We start from the raw sequence: 21,094 nt of genomic DNA, 5'->3' as shown, positions 1-21,094 counted from the left end.
AATGAGCTTCAGTACTAAAATCAGTTCATTTACACTTTCAGAAAACGTTGATTCACATTGATGAATTTATTTGAACCATTAATTGTTCAGGTGATTGTGCAACTTGCTCACTTCATTTAAGAAGACATGAACGTCTTTCCATGCAAAAGCACATCTGTAAATCTGTATCTCATTCTTTTTCATAATTGCATAGCTTTAAATTGCATGAATGAACCATACTTTTCCCCAGTAACATTTTAACCATACTACCTTTTAAATAATTTAAATGACTGAATATGAATGCACCAACTCATTCTCATTATTGGAAACAGTTAACAGTAAGTTTGGGTTTTTTTTTTTTTTTTTTTTTTAAGATTTATTTATTTGTGCATACAGAACTGGGGTACAGGCCAGAGGCTCAGGGGCGGCGAGAGGCTTCACCAGAGACAGAGGGGGGAACAGAACAGGCAGATCAACGAAGTACACTGCTGAGGGGAGCAGCGGGCGGGCCAGGAGAGGTCCGGCCACGCCATGTGGTCACCTCCAGGGCAGGCGGGAATTGAACTCATGCGGAAGCGGCTTTAGATTCTCAGTGCTGTGCTTTAACCTGCTGCGCCACTAGGGAGGGCCAACAATAAGTTTTTAATGTAAATTGATGAATACTTTTATTCTCTTAAAAAAATATTTATTTATATAAACATAGGAGAACTGGGGTGTAGGCCAGAGGTGGGGGTGGTGCCGAAAGGGTTCACGAGAGGCAGCATGTGGAGCAGAACAGATACATCTGCTGAAATACACTGATGAATGGAGAAGCGAGCAGACAGGAGAGGTTAGTGGGTGAGTCCCTGGATGGGGATCAAACTCAGGCCACAGCAGTGGTGATAGTTTGACATTGATGAGACTTACCTCCTGTGCCACCTAGAATGCTCCTTCTGTTCTTTAATTTGGAATTTAGAACCTAAGAGTCATCTAGGCTTCCTCTTACCCATAACTGTAGCTGTCTCTCATTCGTTTTTAACTGACTAGTATTTTGACACCATTACAAGATATTTCAATTCCCTTCAAAAATACTGTCCATGATTTGTGATTAAAAATATAATTATTTATTTAGTTAAAATACTTAAATTTTCATAGTATCATAGAATTCTTAGGCTGTAGATAATTGGACTGAAGGGGATCTTTGAAGATGACCTAATGAGTTCCAGTTCCCGCTCCATTGAATTAGAAGGGGAAATGATGTGCTAGGTTCAAAAATACAAAATCCTAGTTGATAATATAAATTTACTCATGTCAAAACTATTTAAACCATGCAAAAGCACATCTGCAGATGTCAAGTTTCTTTACTTTTGGGCAATTTTCTGATTGTACCTGTCGGTATGGGTCTCCATTTTGATCAGAAACTGGGAGTTTAATTATTGGGAAAATGAGTCATTAATAAGTGAAGGTTGATTAGTAGTTATTTCAAATGACACTCAAAAAGAGTAGCAGGAATTAATAATAGTAAGGAGTCCTCAGTGGAAAATATTGGAGCTAGCCTGTTTTATTATGAGTTACCTTCTTACATGATTTTTCACTATATCAAGATTAAAGGGATAATTTTTAATATCTTATTGTTATAAATTAAAATAAATACTATAATTCAGCATAGCAGCAATTGAACATTATATTTCAGTTTTCTTACATTTATTTACAGAGTTGTTGTTTTTAATGCTTTTCCTATTAGGAAAGGGTATATTATAGGTACCTCTTGCAAGGCATTATATTAATGATAAATTTAAAATATTTAAAAACCTAAACTGCCTGTCATTCCTTATTTTGTGAGTAGTAGTAGTATTTTGTTGTAGTACTTTCTCTGGTATGATAGTATAATGATATTATAATTAACATGTTACTAGTATATATATTCATTGAATGAACTTCATTAAATTACTTCATTCTTTAGGCCTTCAGAAAATCTGTATTATTTATTTTATACAAAATTACTTTCATGCTGCTAATGTTTTCTAATCTGTTCATGGGAACTACTAGTCTGCTGGTTATACTATTAATAGTGTAAGTGATTCTAAAACTTGGTACGTTGAGTACTATTAAGTAGCTTTTATATGTGATGAGACTTGTTTTATTAGGTCATTAATGTACGCCTTCACTGTGCGTGGAATCATAATTTTACTTCCTAAGGCATACATTAGTTAACAAATGAAACTGCCCTGGAGTGTGATCACGTGACTGGAATACCACTAGAATACTTTGAGTAGCTTTTCTGTTTGTGTCCCACAGTTGTTTTGGGCATAGAGGACCACATGTTTGAGCTTTAATGCTACAGAATTCAATTCTTTCATCATGTTTTTTTTTTTTTTTAATTCTTTTTCATTGTAGAACTTTAAAAACTTGTTTCTCTAGCTTTATAACAGCATTTCCTTTAGATGTGAGTTGGATTTCTGCAGATTTAATAAATACTATTTTCGCTTGGCCCTTGAATTTACTATTATCTTACAGTTATATCTTTTTTTATTGAATTACTTGCATAATAAAGACATTTTTTTTTTTTTAAAGTGCTTCCGTGGTTTTGCACCAATTTCAAGCTTGGAATGTTCTGCTGAAGATAGTTACACTTAGCTAATGATGTTGTTAAACTAATAATAAATTTATAAAGCTCCTCCTTTCCTACATATATTAAGAAGCTTTACAGGTTTTTTTATCCCATAGTAGTATATTTCATACTGCTTATAGTAGTGTTACTTATGAAATACCACATTTCTTGATTGTAGTGTTGACATCTTAAGGCATTGATGGATGGGCACTTAAAATTTACAGAGATGACATGGTTGTGAATAAGAATTTTAGTCACATGTGGCAATTTCTAGCTTGACTTCTATTTCTGTGTGTAGGATTGTGGATAACATGCCTGTAACGTGGTGCTACGATGTTGAAGATGGGCAGAGGTTTTGTAATCCTGGATTTCCTATTGGCTGTTACATTACAGACAAAGGCCATGCAAAAGATGCCTGTGTTATTAGTGTGAGTTCATTGAAAACACTCTGCTGCTTTTCAAAATATGACTCTTGGGTAGAAGAATTCAGTTCTTTGCCCTTTTTGTTTTGGTTATAACCATAGACTGAATATAGTTCAGATGTTCTGAAGTTTAATTACTGAGATCTTAACCTTAAGACAGATCATATAAATTTACCTCTAGAAATAAGTCAGAATCAGTTCATCATTTACTAAGGGTGTGTTTCTGCTAAGCACTCTCCCAAGGCTGGCTGCATGTTCTTACTCCCAGAAGCGTTAGGTTCATGAATCTTAATATGTAAGAAATTGTAGATGGTGGAGTGCCAGGAAGACCTGTTTTCAGTCTGTGAAGTACTGTACTGCTGAAGGTTAGTGTCCCCTTGTCTGGAAGCTGTCTGTCTTTGAGGCCATTTTTTAAAGTTAGAAAGTGAAGAACAAACAGAAAGTAATTGAAGTTATTGGGGGTAGATATTTTGTGTAATCAGATCAACCAGGTTTAATCTCTTAATGATTGTCATCTGTTTAGAAGTTAGTATAAATTTGATCATGAAACTGACTGTGTTGGTTAATGTTCTTGAGATTTGACCAGAGACCTTTGAATAATTTAGGGTATCAATTTAATCTGAAGTTAAAAACTTCAACGGAGAAAAGTGTTTTAAGTATGTAAGGTTTAGAATACATATCATATATTTTAAAATTTAGTTTGTTTTATTATAAGTGGAAATTTAGAAAATATTAGCTGTGTTCTTTTTAGTAGCTATTTATAGGTTTTATATAAGAATAAAAATAGTTTTGAAGAATTAAAATGTTAAAGCAGCATTGATTGTACCTCTGCCAATTTATTGTTGGTTTAGTTTAATCTTAAAACATAAAAAGTTTTATGAGCAAGGGTTAAAATTCTATCCAACTTAACTTTTTCCATTTGTTGTGACTTATTTTCATGTTTTGAATAATCTACAGCCAGTTTTCTGCTTTTAATTTCTGTTCCACAGTCAGAATTCCATGAGAGAGATACATTTTACATCTTCAACCATGTTGACATCAAAATATACTATCATGTTGTTGAAACTGGATCCATGGGAGCAAGATTAGTGGCTGCTAAACTTGAACCAAAAAGGTAACTGTACAAATAGATAATGAATATAAGTGCCGTTTAGGCCCAGAGCTTAGTATCTGGTGGTCAGTTGACTTTTTCCTCAGATAGTATTTTGGTGCGTAATCTGGTGTTTGGGAATTGAATTAACTAAAAAACTTTCTTTGGCGCTTGTTATTTGGAGAAATTATACAAGTACTCATTTTTCTGTCAGGGCAAGTGTTTAGTCTAAGACTTTCTGCTTTGCTTTTCAATGAAAAGTTTTGACAGCTTTTCCACATGGGGGAGGTACATGGTTGAAACAGTGTTCTCCTACGATGGGAAACATTGCCTTAGAGATGTGCTGCTTGACCCCTCAGTCACCCAGATGAGCGATTGATACTGTCCTATCCAAGGTCTCCATGCAGGGCTAGATGTCATTGTTTGACAGAGCATTGAAGGGCATTTTTTTAGGTTGTCAATTATTTTTTTACAATGAAAATACTTTACACATTATTTGTGGGATCCTTTTGGATTCTTCTTTTGAGGAATTACCTGATTCAGTTGGCCGTATTCTCATGCCACCAGTGGTAAAGAAATGCTTGCCATAGTAAGATGGCAGCTAATTTGGACTCCCTTAGAATTTGGTGTTTCCCAAGATTATTTAATGCTTTTCAAGTCTACTGTTCCAGGGTTCCTTACTAATTTTTGTGTAGTAATTTTGTGCATATGCTTAAGCCCATTACTTATATGAAATGATTGTACTATTAGTGTGACATGGATGGATTCACCTTTACTGACAGGTGGCATTGTGAAGTATGTACAAAAGCTCTAACTTTAACCCATTTTAAAAACCAGTGTTTTATCAGCATCTTGTCTGTCTCTTACAGCTTCAAACATACCCATATAGACAAACCAGACTGCTCGGGACCACCCATGGACATAAGTAACAAGGCCTCTGGGGAGATCAAAATCGCCTATACTTACTCTGTTAGCTTCCATGTGAGTTTGTTTTTATCTTCAGAATAACTCAGAGTTCATTTTAAATTCATATTATTTAAACTAGTAAAGAAATTAAGGATTAAGCTTGCCAAGTAGATAGGCTTTTAACGAGCTGAATTTTGGAATGGCTGGAATGCCTGCGAGTACACCAGGCAACCCAATCACATTTAAAACTGCGTCTTCTTTTAAATGAAAAGTGTAAGAAATGGAGAATCAGGCCTAATTGTTAAGCAAAAGGGACACATCTGAGAAGGTGGTGAATAGGATTGGGGAGGGTATGAAGAGGTCAGACATTTGCAACAGCATCTGGGGAAACAGTGTCTTTTAAATCAGGATTTGAGTATAAACTTGAGTGTTTTCTGTGGTAGATGATTCATACAGATTCTTAAGAAATTCAGAGGAGGATTCCTTTTTTTTTTTTTTTAAAGATTTATTTTATTCATACAGAACTGGGGTACAGGCCAGAGATGCGGAGGGTGAGAGGATTCACCAAGGACAGAGTGGGGAGCAGAACAGGCAGATCGACGAAGTTCACTGCTGAGGGGAGCAGCGGGCGGGTCAGGAGAGGTCTGCCACGCCTTGTGGATCTCCTCGGGGCAGGCGGGGAACTCATGCTGAAGTGGCTTAAGCTGCTTAGTGCAGTGCTTTAACCCACTGTGCCACCAGGGAGGGCCCTGGGGAGGATTCTTAGTGGAGAGAGTAGAAGTTCATTTCCTATGAATCTGAGACCACACTCCCTCCATCATTGCTTTTGATAAACTACCATGGCAGTCTCCTAGTTGTGAAGGTTTCTATCCCTGTTGTGGCTTATAATTTTGTAAGCCTCGTATATGTGTTTTCTTTCTAGGTATTGAGAGCTCAGTGTGGGTAAACTGCCAGATGCTTAGTGGATTATGACTCTGGTCTAGTTAGACTTCACTGGCATAGAGAAATGTCATCAAATGGTGTAAAGACTAAATTACTCCACTCAACTTACCTCTGAGAAATTAAGTTCTAATTTTTGACAGCTGAAATAAACCTTTACTAGTAACAATTTATAGCAAGATTTGTAATATGTATATGTTTAGGAATTCTTATTTTGACATAATCTCATCTTAATTTTTTGACACTTAAATAAATCTAAACTCTCTGAATCCCAGGGCTAACTGATTTTATAATAATTAGAAATTAAATCTGTCAGCTGAAGGAAAGGTCTAGTTGTAAATAGATATTTTGGGTTAATGTACTTTGTAGCAAATGCTAACTTAAAGAGTTTGCTTTTGTTTTTCTTCTCCAGGAAGATAAAACCATCAGATGGGCATCTAGATGGGACTATATTCTGGAATCTATGCCTCATACCCACATTCAGTGGTTTAGGTAAGAGTACAAAGTTAATGTGTCTTATATTCTGCACTTCGTCTACTCTTTGTGCCTTTGAAAATGTCGTTTATTCTCTGGTCCTCTCCAGTTACTCAGTAATTAGACCTTTGGGTCAGGTAGACTTGCATTCATAATCCAGGCTACAAGTCACTCCTTGTGAGTGAGGCCAGGTCTCCCAATTTTGGAGAAGCCATTTCTTTATCTAGAGATGCCTGCCTCATGGGACTGTGCTGAGGATTAAGGCAGGTGAGGAAATGCATTGAACACTTTATCTGGCCAGGAAGAGTTCATAACATGGCATTTGCCTTTGTGCTTTCATGTATGCGCCGTTTCCTGCTTGCTGACTAACCCTTTGACACTCGTTCCTGAGTAAATCTTTCCTTAGTAGATTCTTTATTTATCCTTGGAGCTTACCTTGCACTGCTTTGTGGCATGGACAAAAGCACAAGGTAATTTTATGCTCCTTACTTATTTTCAAGTATTTTAGGTTTGTAATGCTAGAATCTCAACACACCACACAGCTACAGTATGATAGGTATGTAAAATGATATATCCACAGAAAGAAACATGGCAGAACACAGTTCATTAAATTTATAGGATTTCAGGTTATTTTAATTTTGAATAATGCTGTTTTAATGTTATTCAGTAAACAATTTCAAATAGAATTTTACTGTTCCAAAACTAAGCCACATATTAATCTTAGCATGCTTATTCCTACAGCATCATGAATTCCCTGGTCATTGTCCTCTTTTTGTCTGGCATGGTGGCCATGATTATGCTGCGGACACTGCATAAAGATATTGCCAGATACAATCAGATGGATTCTACGGTCAGTGAGTGTTTCAACTCTTCTTTGGTCTGCTAGTAATAGTCTTTATTTTTTTCCTTTGAAAGAAGATTAAATTGCTTTAGACAGAATTTTCTTTTAAGATATACTTCGCAAAGGTTATCTTGAATTCACATTTGCAAATAAGAAAATGATCCTTAAGAATTGGTTTTCTCTTGAAATATACTCACCACAGTATTCAGAACTGAACTCATCAAAGCTTCTATTGTTTGGGCAATAAATAGGTGCAGAGTGGACGTAGTGCACAGCTCTGCTCTCCTCTTGCATCCCTTCTGGGTATCAGTGCTGTCTGTCTAAACTTCTAGCGCATGCCCAGTTTGCAAAAGCACAAGGTAATTTTTTACCCCAGACTTACTTATTTTCAAGTATTTTAGGTTCGTAATGCTAGAAGTGTTTACTTTTTCTTTCATAGCAGCATTCTAACAAAATTTCCATGAGAACTGCAGTAATTTGTACCCAAAAAAGGTCACATTTTCATGGTATTTCTCTCCTTAGCTTTTTAGTCTTTTCCTCCAGAGCTTTCTCTAGTGTTCTAAAAAACAGGAACAGGAAAAGAACATATTAATATGTATAAGCTCTGCAATAGTTCTCTTTTATAGTCTCTTTTCCCTGGCTTTCCTTGTATCTTAGTAACTGCAACATTGTTGGCACATTGGTAGAAATTAAATGTTCATGTGTTGATGTCTGAGGAGATTGAGATACTACCAATTTGATACTTAGCTCATAAGAATGTATTTTGGTATAATGTATGGAAAGCAATCAGCAATACTGATTTATAATGTAATAATTTGACCTCACAATTCCATTCCTAGAAATTAAGCTGGATACAATGAATTATTACTGTTTTTATTTTTGAGGCATTGAAATGTGTCATTGTTACTTATAATAGCAGATTATAAGAAACCCAAATACACATCAATAAGGGACAGATTTTACAAATTATGGACTATCCATATAGTCAAATACAGTATATTTGTTAAGAAGAATGATGCAGGGCCCTCCCTGGTGGTACAAGGGGTTAGAATGCAGCACTGTAAGCTAGCTGCAGCCACTTCAGTGCGAGTTCGATCCTGGTCCCTGAGGTGACCTACATGACTCAGCAGGCCTCTCCTATGTTGTCCATTGCTCCCCTCAGCAGTGTACTTCTGCAGTCTGCTTGTTCTGCTCCCCACTCTGTCTCTGGTGAATCCTCTTACCACCCATGCACCTCTGGCTTGTACCCCAGTTCTGTATACATAAATAAATAAATCTTTAAAAAAAAAAAAGAAGAATGAAGCACCTCTGTAGAAATCTCTAGAGATGTTAGAGATGTGGAAGCATCTCTGAAACTGTTAGATGAAAAAAACAGGGTATGAGACAATGTGTATTATATGCTACCATTTGTGCAAAAAAGAATGTTCGTGCATCTGCTTGTATGTATATGTAGAATAATCTCTGCAAAGAGCAACAAGGAACTAATCAGCATATGTTTGCTCCAGAGAAGGGACCTAGCTACTTGTGGGAAACTTATTTTTCACTTACATCCAATAAAGTTTTTAGTATTAATTCAGTCAAAGAGTAATTACAAATGGTCTCATCTATCTCACACTATCCCATTAAAAAAAAAAAAAAAAGAGGTGCACATGTTGGAAAAACATGGAAGCAGCCCAAATGCCTAAAAGTGGATGACTGGATTAGAAAGATGTGGTACATATATACAATGGAATATTACTCAGCCACCAAAAAAGAGAAACACATGTCTTTTGCAGCAACTTGGATGGAGCTGGAAAAGATCATGCTTAGTGAGATAAGCCAGAAAGAGAAAGAAAAATATGGATGGTTTCACTCATAGCAGGAGTATAATGGACCAGGCGAGAAAATAACAAAAATAATGAACAACCATATGCCAGAGACATTTTGAGGGGGTGGAGTGGGGAATGGGATCAAAACGGGGGGGGGGAGTGCACGGGATTTTAGTGATGGCACACGGGTGACATGGTGATAGGAAACCCGTGGGGATTACAATTGAGATGGGGGGAAAAAATGTACAAAATGATGTGAAAAGAAAAAAAAGAGGTGCACATGCTTCTCTTCCCACCCCATACTTTTAAAATAGACATTCACAACCTGTCACACTGGTTCACCTAGTCAAATTCTGATGAGTCTTATTTTGTCTGATCACCCTGTCCCTTTATTTTGAAGACAATTCCAGATATAGTTTTATTTGATCTGTTTGGGACCATGTACATATAGTAATACTTCAATTTGTACATTCTTTGTGAATGACCAGCTAAGAGTAATTCCCAGCTGTGTATGTGGAAGTATTTTGTATCAAGAAGAAGGAAATATTTTGATATTTACCAGTGTATTTCTTGTTTACTACTGTCTTACAAAAAGTAGTCACTAGAGCAGAATTAGTACCTCTGCAAAATTTTACATGTTTCAAATTTCAGTTGATTTATGTTTATAAAAAGTACATTTAAGAGTAGTATATTAACAATGACTTTGTCTACTGCTTACAGAGATGGAATGGGAATTGGGGGGAGGGATACAGATGTACCCTGCGGAGAATGTTTCAAGAGAGGCTGCTGAAGTAGCAAGGGCCAGCTTCTGAAGGACTTGTAAGCTGTGCAGTTTGAATGTCATTGAGAAGCTATTAAAGAAGTTTAAATAGCAGTGACACGGCCAGCTTTGTATTTTAGGAAAATTACTTTGAATATTATGTGGAGAATTAATCCGAGCAGGCAAAACTGGAAGCACAGGAACCAGTCTGGAGGCTGTTTGAGAACGCCCAGGTACAGGAAATGGTGGTGAGGAAGGTGGGAAATGAACTGAGGCTATGGAAGAGGAGGAGTGCAAGACTGATTGGCTGGCTGGCTGGCTGGCTGGCTGGAGAGGGAGAAAAGTCAATGAAAGACCCTATGAGTCTAGTCCAGACCACCTTTTGTTTGATTGAAAGAGCATTTTTGCTGCTCTGCTGAGAATCAGCTGAACTGAGGCAAGGGCAGACACAAAGAGTAAGTCATTAGGTAGTGCAGAGGCCAGGTGAGGTGCCACATACTGCTGGTAGGCCCTGTGGGTATGCTTTGTGGGTGGAGTGTTGCTTTCTCTAAGGGATGGCATACAGGGTATAAAAAGGGAAGATTCAAGGCTAACTGCAAGGGTTTGGCAGCTGAAGAATTGGAAAGCTAGCAATAGCTTTGGGAGGGACTGCAGGAAGAGAAAGTGGAGGTGAGGGGAGAGAGTCATTCTGCTGTGGGTAACACTTTAAGATGCTGAACAGTATTTTGAATATATAGATAGGTTGGGGCTACTGGTAAGGCAGCTGTGTGTGGGTGTGTGTGTGTGTGTGTGTACACATTATATACATGTATGTATGTCTGAATATAGAGCAGTTTAGATTGATGACTGAGCTAAGCGAACTGTTCCAGTAAAGTAGCTATAAGCCCTAACACCTTTTGTATATGTTGGAAATCAGTGTAGGTTGAAAGAGAATAAGGTGTGATTAAAAATTAGGTCATCAGATGGACTGATAAAGCTTGACTTCAACTCAATGAGTATCACCTTGCCTTTTGTATCAAGTTTTTTATTCATAGACCATAATGTACAACATTTCTTTAAAGACCATTCAAGAAAATTGTGTAAAGGCCACAAGTCAAGCTTTCCATTTCAAAATATTGTCTGTAAGTTAAAGAAAAATTTCTGTGTCAGCATATTCAACAGTTAACAAGCTAATTGTCTCAAATGTTGTTGTCACCTTTTTAGGAGGATGCCCAGGAAGAATTCGGCTGGAAATTAGTTCATGGTGATATCTTCCGTCCGCCAAGAAAAGGGATGCTGCTATCGGTGTTTCTTGGATCGGGGACACAGATTTTAATTATGACTTTTGTGACTCTTTGTAAGTGTCAGTGAAAATACTTCTCCTAGCATATGGACTCTGGCCACCCTTGGAGATGGTCAGTCTGAGTCTAGTTGACCGGAACTAGGGTCACAAGTTACTTATCCTGCCCACCAGGAGCTTTAGGATTCCAAGACATTCCTGGCTTACCTTGAGAGAGACGGGAGAAGAAGAGAGAGTAGGACAGGAAGCTCTTTATCAGACCTCTCTCATCTTCAGAGGATTTAGGAAAGATACCTCTTTTTTCCTAACAATGTTCCCACACAAAAAGTATCTCCTTGTGCTACCCAAAAATCTTAAAGAAACTTTATTACTTATATTTTTGCCATTGACAATTTTTGAAAAATAGACATCTCTTAGATCAACAAAAAAACAGGGTGGTTCTGAGACCTCTCTGGGGTTACATTTTTTGAGTCTTTAGTTTTCCTAAATGTAAAAGAAAAGAATGTTCATGAGTTAAAATTTTCTAATTTGCATTCTCCCAATCTTTCCTAGTGTTGATGAGCAGTAACAAATGAGTATTACTAGAAGAATTCAGAACCACTCTTCTTTTCTCCACTGTGTTTTAAAAAAAAATTTTTTTTAGTGAAAAAAATTTTTTAGTAAACATTTGTTTTTATGCACATTAAATACATAATGCTGTGATCATTTTCAGTTAGTGAAACTGCTCCAGATATTTATGGTGGAATTGATTACATAAATGCTTTGCAGAAAGGATGCTCACTTTCAGGTACCTAGCACCTGAGTAAGTTTGGGAACCTTCAGATTCAGTGTGAAGACGTCGAATATGCGTCTTTACAGACAGCTTCTCCAGGGACACCGCTGTGATGGGCAGGGCTGGCGTTTGTAGTGTAGTAGGCTGAAGAGGATAGGGCAGGAGATGTGAAAGAGGCCTGGCCTGGCCAGAAGATAGCATGAAGGCACCACATCCCCAGAGACCCAGAGAGAGCAGGTTGCATGCTAGGAAGCAATTCTGCTTTAAAATTGTATCAGGGACTGCCTGCTACTGTCTGTTGCTAGAGGGCAGGTAGCAAGTGAACCTGTGAAGAAGAGAAGTTCTAGAGCTTCAGAGAGGGGGATCATTTTTCTTAAATGTGCAAATGTGAGCTTTCTCCTTCAGAACAACTTGTTTCTCAGGCCACAGTGTGAGGGCTCTTACATCACCCTGATCAGTCTCCAGGGACCGTGAGGTTCTCCTCTCACTCCTCATCTGGTTGCTGATCTGGAGGTGCACGTGGGCATGTGCTTGGCTCCGCCTACCGTGGGCACACTGGGAACGAACATCTGGGGCTAGGACCTCACTGGCAACAGTTCGTTCTGTTGCAGTGGTAACTTCTGATCCACATCTTAAAGCTAGGATCCCTATAAATGAAAGGTAGTGTTTTTCATTCTCATTAGTAGGGAGGATTATACAGAAGAACAAACAAAACTAGCCCATGGAAAAAAGGTAGGGGCCAGAACGCCCCCCAAGACATTAAACAAGTCAGATAATTTATGTTCCAAAAGCTAATGGTGCTGTAAATCTACTCCTCTATTTTATTCTTTGATGAAATTCTGTCTTCAGTATTTAGGTGTCATGAGGCTTTTTTCACCTGAGGACTAAGTACTGTTTTTAAAAGGAACAAAAGCTGGAAGTTTTCCTTATTTCATAGTGGAAACATTTTTCTTTGTGTTGATTTTAAAAGCTGTCCTTGAGCATCAGGAGCTGAAATTGCTTGTCAGCCTTCCCAGATAAGAAGAGTGGAATCTTAGGGACCCACGAGAAACTGTCAGAGGTGGAGTTTGTCTTGTGTAAACCTATGATGCAGCGCCTGGAGTAGTGCCAGGCTTCAGGCTGTGTATACGATAGCATACTGTTTTCAGGGAATTGTGATTTTGTTTCTTGTTTAAAAATGGGAGTGGTTTTCTGTCCCTTTGTAACAGAGGGAGCAAAGGTTGCGCACTTAGGATTCTACCCAAAGGATACGAAAACACTAATTCTTAGGATTCTACCCAAAGGATACGAAAACACTATTTCGAAAGGATACCTGGACTCCTGTGTTTAGTGCAGCACTGCTTACACTAGCGGAGACAGGGAAACAGCCTAAGTGCCCCGAAATGAATGAGTGGGTGAAGAAGGTGTGCGCTATATAACACACAGTGAGGTGCTGCTCAGCCATCAGAAACGATGAACTCAGCCATTGGCAGCAACACGGATGGTGCTGGGATGGGTAGAGTAGTGATATAAGTCAGAAGGGAAAGATAAATATCAGATGGTTTCATTTCTAGATGGAATACAGGGTGAGGAAAAAGATAACACTCTTAGGCAAACCATCGGATCTGAGTCAGCACCCAGCGGGGAGGGGGCGGAGAGGGGTCAAAGCAGGAGGGAAGGGCACAGGGACTGTGATGTTCCGTGGGTGCTGTGGTGGTTGGGGAATCAATAGGGCCTGTACCTCAGGGGAGGGTCAGATGATGTGCACAAATGAACAGTGATGTGAGATAAAAGGTAAAAAAAAAATCCTTATAACCTTAAATTGCTTACTTTCTAGTCTTTGCTTGCCTGGGGTTTTTGTCACCTGCCAACAGAGGAGCACTGATGACATGTGCTGTGGTCTTGTGGGTGCTACTGGGCACTCCCGCGGGTTACGTCGCTGCCAGATTCTACAAGTGTAAGTGAGAGCCTCCGCCCTTATGGGGCCGAGAAGCGTGTGCACGCACACACACCTGGAGCCTTGGGCTTCTTGGCAGTGCCTCTTGCACTAATTCGTGAATTCTTTTATGCTGTAAATGACAATTCCTAGTTTATCTGTTCAAAAGAAGCAAATTTTGGTGCTATTTATCCATGCTCCTCCTCCTCTTAAATTTTGACTTTAGAGGTTTGGTTGAACTTAGATTTGCTGCCTTCATTGAAACATGTAGACTGATAAGAAAGTATACAAATGAGTAACACTGATTTATTAACTATAGTAAGTAATTTTATACAGGAATGCCTTTTCTTACATTAGAGATGTCACATTTAAAATGTTATTTACTTTTTGTAAACATTGGCTACATATAACTGTCACTATTTTGAAGAGCCTTAGAGTTACAAAACTTCTATAATTAATTATAATCTCTTATATTCTTTCTTTCCAAAAGTGAAATCAAGTTCAATGGAAAAAAAAAAGGTCAGGGCCAGGGAGTAAAGATGGGATATATCAGCTGACTCACAGCTTTTCACTGTTGGTGAATGCCAGTTTGCTTGCTGAGGGGTCGTGAAGGCCTGTGAAGACGGCACATAGATAAACTGTGAATCAAAGGACCAGGGAGAGAGAACAAAACTCAGGCACCAAGGGCCTTACTGATTGGAATAAGGTTGTAGGTCTAACACAGTGAGTGTAGCCAAAGGCGAGATTGGCTACACTCAATCCCAGGTAGACACACTAGCTAGACTTTGCAGAGATCCTGCTCTCCTGAGTGTGCAAATCACACGTGTTAACGTCTGTGAATTTTGTCAAGTTTGATGTCTTTCACCGTTTACAGGACATGCGCTGGGTGGTCATACGGATTTTCAGGCCCGTGAGCATCTGCCCGCTGCTGTCACCGTCTTCCTCGGCTTTGCTGGCTTGCTTTCACTCCCCCAGCAGGGCGTGTGCACCTCCCTCAGAGCCTGTCCACATCCTGTTCCCTCTCTGGAGTTCAGGCCTAGTCTCTCTCTCTCTCTCTCTCTCTCTCTCTCACACACACACACACACACACACTTACCTCCTCTCCATCCTCCAGGTCACCCACCTGCAGATTAAGTAGCATATTGATCAGGCACTCAGACAACTTTCAGAATATAGCATCTTCTGAGAGGTGCTACAATGTGACCCCCAGTCACAGAACACTTCATTTTCGTCAGTTTGGTTGATTCAAAAACTGGTATTTGACTGGAATTGTATTTAACTCAGTGAGTAATAGCACAGTGGTCTCTATCAATCATACTGTGATTTCAAATCATAGCTATACATATACACACGCGCACACACACACACACACTTTGTGGTTTTCTTTTAGGATAAGTGGTACTTAGACATGCTTGGAAACTGTTAAAACTTTTTAAGAATCAGAGCAGTCCACAGATCTCAGTCAATTTCATCTCCAACTTTTAAACTGGATGAGAGCAGTACCTTGATTTTTTTAGAAGTTCATAAGCTAATTTCTTTCATTTGTAAGCCTACTCTCAGTCAATGACTGGACACACTGCATTCCCCTCCCACCTGCTCCTGCCCCACCCTGCAGTGCTGGGGAGGCTGGGGAGTCAGGCCCACCATGGACCAGATGTGCTGCCCGCCAGACTTGGGGGTTCCTTGTTTTGTGACAAGAAGGGAGAATCTCAGCTTGCCCTTTACTCAGCCCCAGTGACCAAAGCTGACTTCGAATTTGAGGTTTTTTTTTTTTTTAAGGAGACTAAAAATTAAAAACTGGTCTGTGTGACTTTCCTTTATTAATAGGCATATTTTTATACTGAAGCAAAGTGCTCAAGAGCATGATTTATCCTGGGCAGTCATCCTGTGATGAGCCTCTGGTTTGGCTCATTCCATGAGGGAAGGCGATAATCACTGATAGTGTCGTTTTCTAGGCCTGGACACACGTGCCTCTCCCCAGTAGTTTGTCCAGTACCTGGCTTGCAGTGTGAATACTTGGTTTGCTTCAGGGAAGAGTCTGTATTTGATGCCACATTTGTGTTCTTTTACAGCCTTTGGAGGCGAGAAGTGGAAAACAAATGTTTTGTTGACATCATTTCTTTGTCCTGGGTAAGAACATTTTTCAACAGTAACTTTCTTAACATGGTCATGTTTTAGTTCCCAAATTTTCAGTCACTGAAAGTCTTTAACCTTTTTTTGTCTCTAAAACATGTACTCAAGAAAATGAATTTAGATTTTAAAAAGGGGAAATGTGAATATTTAATAAACATTGTAGAAGACTACTATGTGTTTTACCTGCATAAAAATAGCTTAAGACATGAAAAATTTTATATTCCTTTTCTTAAAAGTCTGTTTTTTAATGGGTAGACATTAGAGTGACATGTTGTTGTGTAAGCCTGCATTTAAAGCCTTTGTTCTGGTCACAGACTGGAATCCTCACCTGAAGATAGTTCAAGCATGCATACATTTTCAGATTTTTATCAAAAGTATTACCACATTTTAGGTTTATTAAGTAGATTAATAAATACCAAAACAAAAACCTTCACCAGGTGAAAAAACAGGAAAGCCTTGACCCTTGGGAGCCTTCTCATATCAAGTATCTGATACACACCTGGTTCTAGAAGTAGAACCCACTTTCTTCCCAACTCCCAGACTTCTGGTGAACAAGAACTGGCCCCTAAACAGTAAGCAACAGTAAGGAAACCAAAGACTTAAGTCTAGTAGGATTGATTTACTGTACTAAAGAAATTTTGGGCTTGTATCTTCACTTTATAAGTAAAGCTTGCCTTACCCATCACCAGAGTCTAGTGCCATTCCCATATGAGAGACCTCACTTCCCCTTTCCTTTACCCTCTGGAATCCACCATATTTTTAGAGTCTTGGAGTTTGTTTTGTTCTGCTTAATTAGTTTATATTGTACAGATGAGAAGCCATCCTGTAATCTATTTCATCTTTCACTTTCTGACTCATTTCACTTAGCATATACAGCTTAAATTCCATTCATGTTGTAAAAGGAAAGCTTCATCTTTTTTTAATAGCTGAGTAGTATTCCATTGAGTGCGTGTGTGTGTGTGTGTGTGTGTAAACATATTTACAGTTTATCCAGTTATCCATCAGTAGGCATTAGGTTATTTCCATATGTTGGAAGTAAAAAGTGGGAATTGTGAATAGTGAGTGCTATTTGCTATGCACAGAGGCGCATCTGTCTTTTCAAATTAACGTTCTTTCAATAATACCTAGCAGCGGTATTGCCAAGTCTCGCGGTATTTTCATTTTTAGTTTTTTAAGGGCTCTTCATACTGTTTCCACCCGGAATTACATTCCCACCAACATGTTTTCCAGGCTTTTTTTTTTTTTTTTGATAGGGGCCATTCTCACAGGTGTGAGGTGATGGGTCATTGTGGTTTTGATTTACATTCACCTAGTTAGTAAGTGAACTTGAGCATTTTTTTATGGCCTGTTGGCCCTCTATAATTAGGACACACATCTTTTCAAATCTTCTGCCCAGTTTTTCATTGGGTTTTGGGTTTTTTTGTTGCTGAAGTTCACGAGGTCCTTCTGTTAATCCCCGTCAGCCATGTGATAGACAATGTCTTCTCCTAGTCAGTTATCCAACTCTTCATTTTTGTGATGGGTTTCTTTTGCTGCTCAAATGTATTTTGTAGTCTGCTTACTTCTGCTCTTGTTTCCTTTGCATCTCTGCAGTCTATATCCAGGAATATGTCGCTTACGTTTTCTTTTGCACTTTGTGGTTTCAGGCTTTACAGCCAGATCTTTAATCCAGTCAGAGTTAATTTTTGTGTTTGGTGTTAAATAATGATGTAGTTTGTTTTACTTATTTATTTTTGCAAATGGCTGCCCTGGTGTCTCAGCATTTGTTACAGAGGCTTTCCTTTCTCCATTGTGATCTTAACTCCATTGTAGAGATTTTCTGTGCACGCATGTGTGTCTGTTTCTGGGTTCTCAGCTCTGCTTCATTGGCCTGTGTGATGTCTTGGTTCCACACATACTGCCTTGATCACTGCTGTGTGGCATATAAGGTGTATGCAAGGAGTGCGACACCTTCATTTTGCTTCTTTTTCCTCAGGATAGTTCTGGTGAAGTTTGTTAAGTTTGCCCAGGTATTTTGTCCTTATTGGTAGGATTGTAAGTGGAATTGTTTCTTGAATTCTCTTCTAATTAATTGCATATAGAAATGCAACACAATTCTGTGTATTGATCTTGAGTCCTGCCACGTTGCAGTTTTCATCATTATCACTAGTAGTTTTATGGTAAAGTCTTTAGGGTTTTTTGTCCTGAATGTGATAAACCATGGAAAGAGATAACTTTAACAAGCTGCTGGTAGGAGTTCCATGAGGGGAAACATCTGAAGATTCCTCTTTCTTTGTTTATAAACACTAAATTGTGATGCTACTTACTATGATTGCATTTTGCTCGAACACAAGTTACACCCAGAAATCTGTTGTGTCTTACAGGATTGTATTTGCCGACTTCTTCATAATGAATCTGATTCTCTGGGGAGAAGGCTCATCAGCAGCTATTCCCTTCGGGACACTGGTAGCCATACTGGCCCTTTGGTTCTGCATATCTGTGCCGCTAACATTTATTGGCGCCTACTTTGGTTTTAAGAAGAATGTAAGTATTTAGTGTTAACGTACTCAGATAGCAGCTGTGGAAATTAGTACATACCTCCTTAAGAGAGACATAGTGTCTAAAAGGTATAAACTTGTCCAGTGAGATCTATATTTTCCCTGAAAATTCTCGGCTCAGTTTGATGACAGTCATAGTAGTATTTTAAGAATGTGGACAAGAGGGTGTACAGACATAAACAAAGATTTCAAAGTTTGTAAATAGGTGGAAACTAACACAGATTAACTGGAAGTAAAATGCTGGCTTAAACTAAGGAAAGTGTTGACTTTTCAAACAGTTAAAGTAATTTTTTAGTTTTTTAATCTAAATTTCATGTTTACTTTTTCCCTTTGTAATGTAAATGTTTCTAGTCTGTACTTAACAAAGTAAACCAAGAGTGTGGATGAAGCTGTAAGAGAGGTAACTATAAAGTAAGAGAAGCAATTTTTTTAAGTATGTAACTTTGGAGTAAATTTTATATGCCAGATTTTAAGGAAGAGTATAATCGAGGCTCAGGTCCTTCTTGTCTTTCTCCCTCCTTGCTCCAGTTTGTCTTTTCTCCTTTCCCGCCCCCTCTGCCCTCATGCCAGGAGCAAAACAAGACTTAGTCTCAGGGTGCTCCTCTAAGTCCACTTAACTGGCCTGGCCAGTCCGTGGGCTAATGAAACACTGTGTCATAACACCCTGTGTGAAGGGAATCCAGCTTGTTCTTGAAGATCACTGTCATTGCTTCCTAGTTTCCATGCACACCAGGCCACGCTGGAGATTTTTAAGTTCTTTAGCATTTTGTTTTAATTTTATCACTAAAAAAGCATAATAAACCAAAACCATTTACATTTTTAAATTATTTAAATATATATATTAAGTAAATACTTCAATTTGCAGAAATTTACCAGCTAAAAATACAAAATTGAAAAGTACTGTCACAGTTTTCTGCATACACACACATACATGTGTGAAATATAAATGTAACAAAATCGGGTCCATAGGAGGATGACCCCAGTGAAAACGCCAAGTTCTAGATTTTGATATAGCATCACAGAAGTTACAGGCGTATCTTTGGGCTTTTTTGCAAGAAAATTAAGTTCTACATACGTGCTTCTTTTTCAGCCCTCATGTAAGCCTGTAGATGATGAGGTTCCCGTGGCGTCTGTGCTTCCTTCTAGTATAGTGTGAGGGAGACGTCTGAGACTATCACCAATACCCTGGTCTGAAAGCTTTAGAGACTGTTGATTATCCTCCTCATGTTTTTAACTCCTAGTAAAACTGAGCAATTTTAATGATTACACTAACCATCTGCCAATAAGAAAGAAATACATTGACAGCAGTTTCAGAACCAGCTGATTTTTAACGTATGTAGTTAAAAGGAAGAACCTAATTCTACCATTTATCAACTGTTACTGGCCAAGCATTCTGTCATATTCTGTTTATTTCTTACTTTGTCAATAGTCATCAAGCCATGCAGAGTCACTGGAAATGGGTAGCTTGCCCAGTGGACCAGAATAGGGTGTCTGAGAGAGTCTGGCTTGTTTCGAAATCCAAATCCAGATTAATGACTGAAGTCAGCTTAAGACTGGTGTTGCCATGACTGTGAGGATAGGATCAAATGAGAAAAAACTGGCAGTAATCTAATACAGAGAATGTTTTAAGTAATAAATAATTATGAATTATTTTTTCTTTCATTACCAAAGGCTATTGAACACCCAGTTCGAACCAATCAGATTCCACGTCAGATTCCAGAACAGTCTTTCTACACAAAGCCATTGCCTGGTATCATCATGGGTGGGATCCTACCCTTTGGGTGCATTTTTATACAGCTTTTCTTCATTCTGAATAGTATTTGGTAAGATAAAACAAAGCCGTTTTACTCCTCATTACCTTGTAGTACTAGCTTTCTCTTTCTGTTCGTAACGATTGCTATTTACGCCATGAATATAAACTGTTCTCCCATAATTAGAAGTAGTAACCAAAAGATTACTTTATCTTTCCCATATGGGAAAAGGAATAATACTAATAACAGCTGTTATCAGTTAAAGGCTTGAGAATTTTCACTCTGACTTAATCCCACTATAGTCTCAGATATATATATATAAGGTGGGTCTTAGCCCCAATTTTATAAAGGTGAAGATGGGACTTTGAGATCAAGTAATTTCATTGTGTCACGTAGTAGATTAACCCTCGGCGCTCCAAACCTGCTTTGCGTAAATGACCGGTACTGCCTTGGACGGGCTGCTCTGAGCTCTGAGTGGAGGGGTCAGAGCAGGCCGTGCAGAAAGGGTCCTGCTGGAAGTCCTTCAGAGTCCCTTCTTATCTCAGGAGTCCTCTTTGCCCCGATTTCTCGTTTACATGGCTGGGGAGTTTGAGCCACTCTGCCAGGCATATGCGTTACTGTATATTATGACTGGTATTTGATCACACTGACATATTACAGAACGTGACAGGGTTCGTCGTTGCAAAGTCAGAAAATTGAACTTTTTACTGATTAGAAAAGTTTTCCTTCCTACTTGTTAAAGTACTTTATAAATTCAACTGATTTTATCATGTATGATAAGCGATACTATAATCTTTTCTTACATAGCAGTGTAACCTGTTCTCAGTTCAATAGTGCCTTATGTTAATTACCAGATTTGTCGCCCTCAGCAGCAGATAAGTTGACTAAGCATATTTGA

At 38.5% G+C, this 21,094-nt stretch overlaps 1 protein-coding gene across 1 annotated transcript in view; it reads left to right on the top strand.

The window, feature by feature from the left end:
* Positions 1 to 21,094, top strand: part of TM9SF2 (transmembrane 9 superfamily member 2) — a 44,794-nt gene that overhangs the window by 17,779 nt on the left and 5,921 nt on the right. The window contains exons 5-14 of the mRNA XM_004680054.2: positions 2,868 to 2,997; positions 3,981 to 4,105; positions 4,951 to 5,062; positions 6,339 to 6,418; positions 7,142 to 7,250; positions 11,013 to 11,145; positions 13,677 to 13,796; positions 15,848 to 15,905; positions 18,272 to 18,431; positions 20,117 to 20,268. Of these exons, the coding sequence (XP_004680111.1) occupies positions 2,868 to 2,997; positions 3,981 to 4,105; positions 4,951 to 5,062; positions 6,339 to 6,418; positions 7,142 to 7,250; positions 11,013 to 11,145; positions 13,677 to 13,796; positions 15,848 to 15,905; positions 18,272 to 18,431; positions 20,117 to 20,268 (1,179 nt within the window). The remainder of the gene's footprint in view (positions 1 to 2,867; positions 2,998 to 3,980; positions 4,106 to 4,950; positions 5,063 to 6,338; positions 6,419 to 7,141; positions 7,251 to 11,012; positions 11,146 to 13,676; positions 13,797 to 15,847; positions 15,906 to 18,271; positions 18,432 to 20,116; positions 20,269 to 21,094) is intronic.

Source organism: Condylura cristata, unplaced genomic scaffold (assembly GCF_000260355.1).
Source record: "Condylura cristata isolate star-nosed mole 26May11 unplaced genomic scaffold, ConCri1.0 scaffold00010, whole genome shotgun sequence".
Taxonomy (NCBI): Eukaryota; Metazoa; Chordata; class Mammalia; order Eulipotyphla; family Talpidae; genus Condylura; species Condylura cristata.
This window is presented reverse-complemented; position numbering and strand designations above follow the sequence as displayed.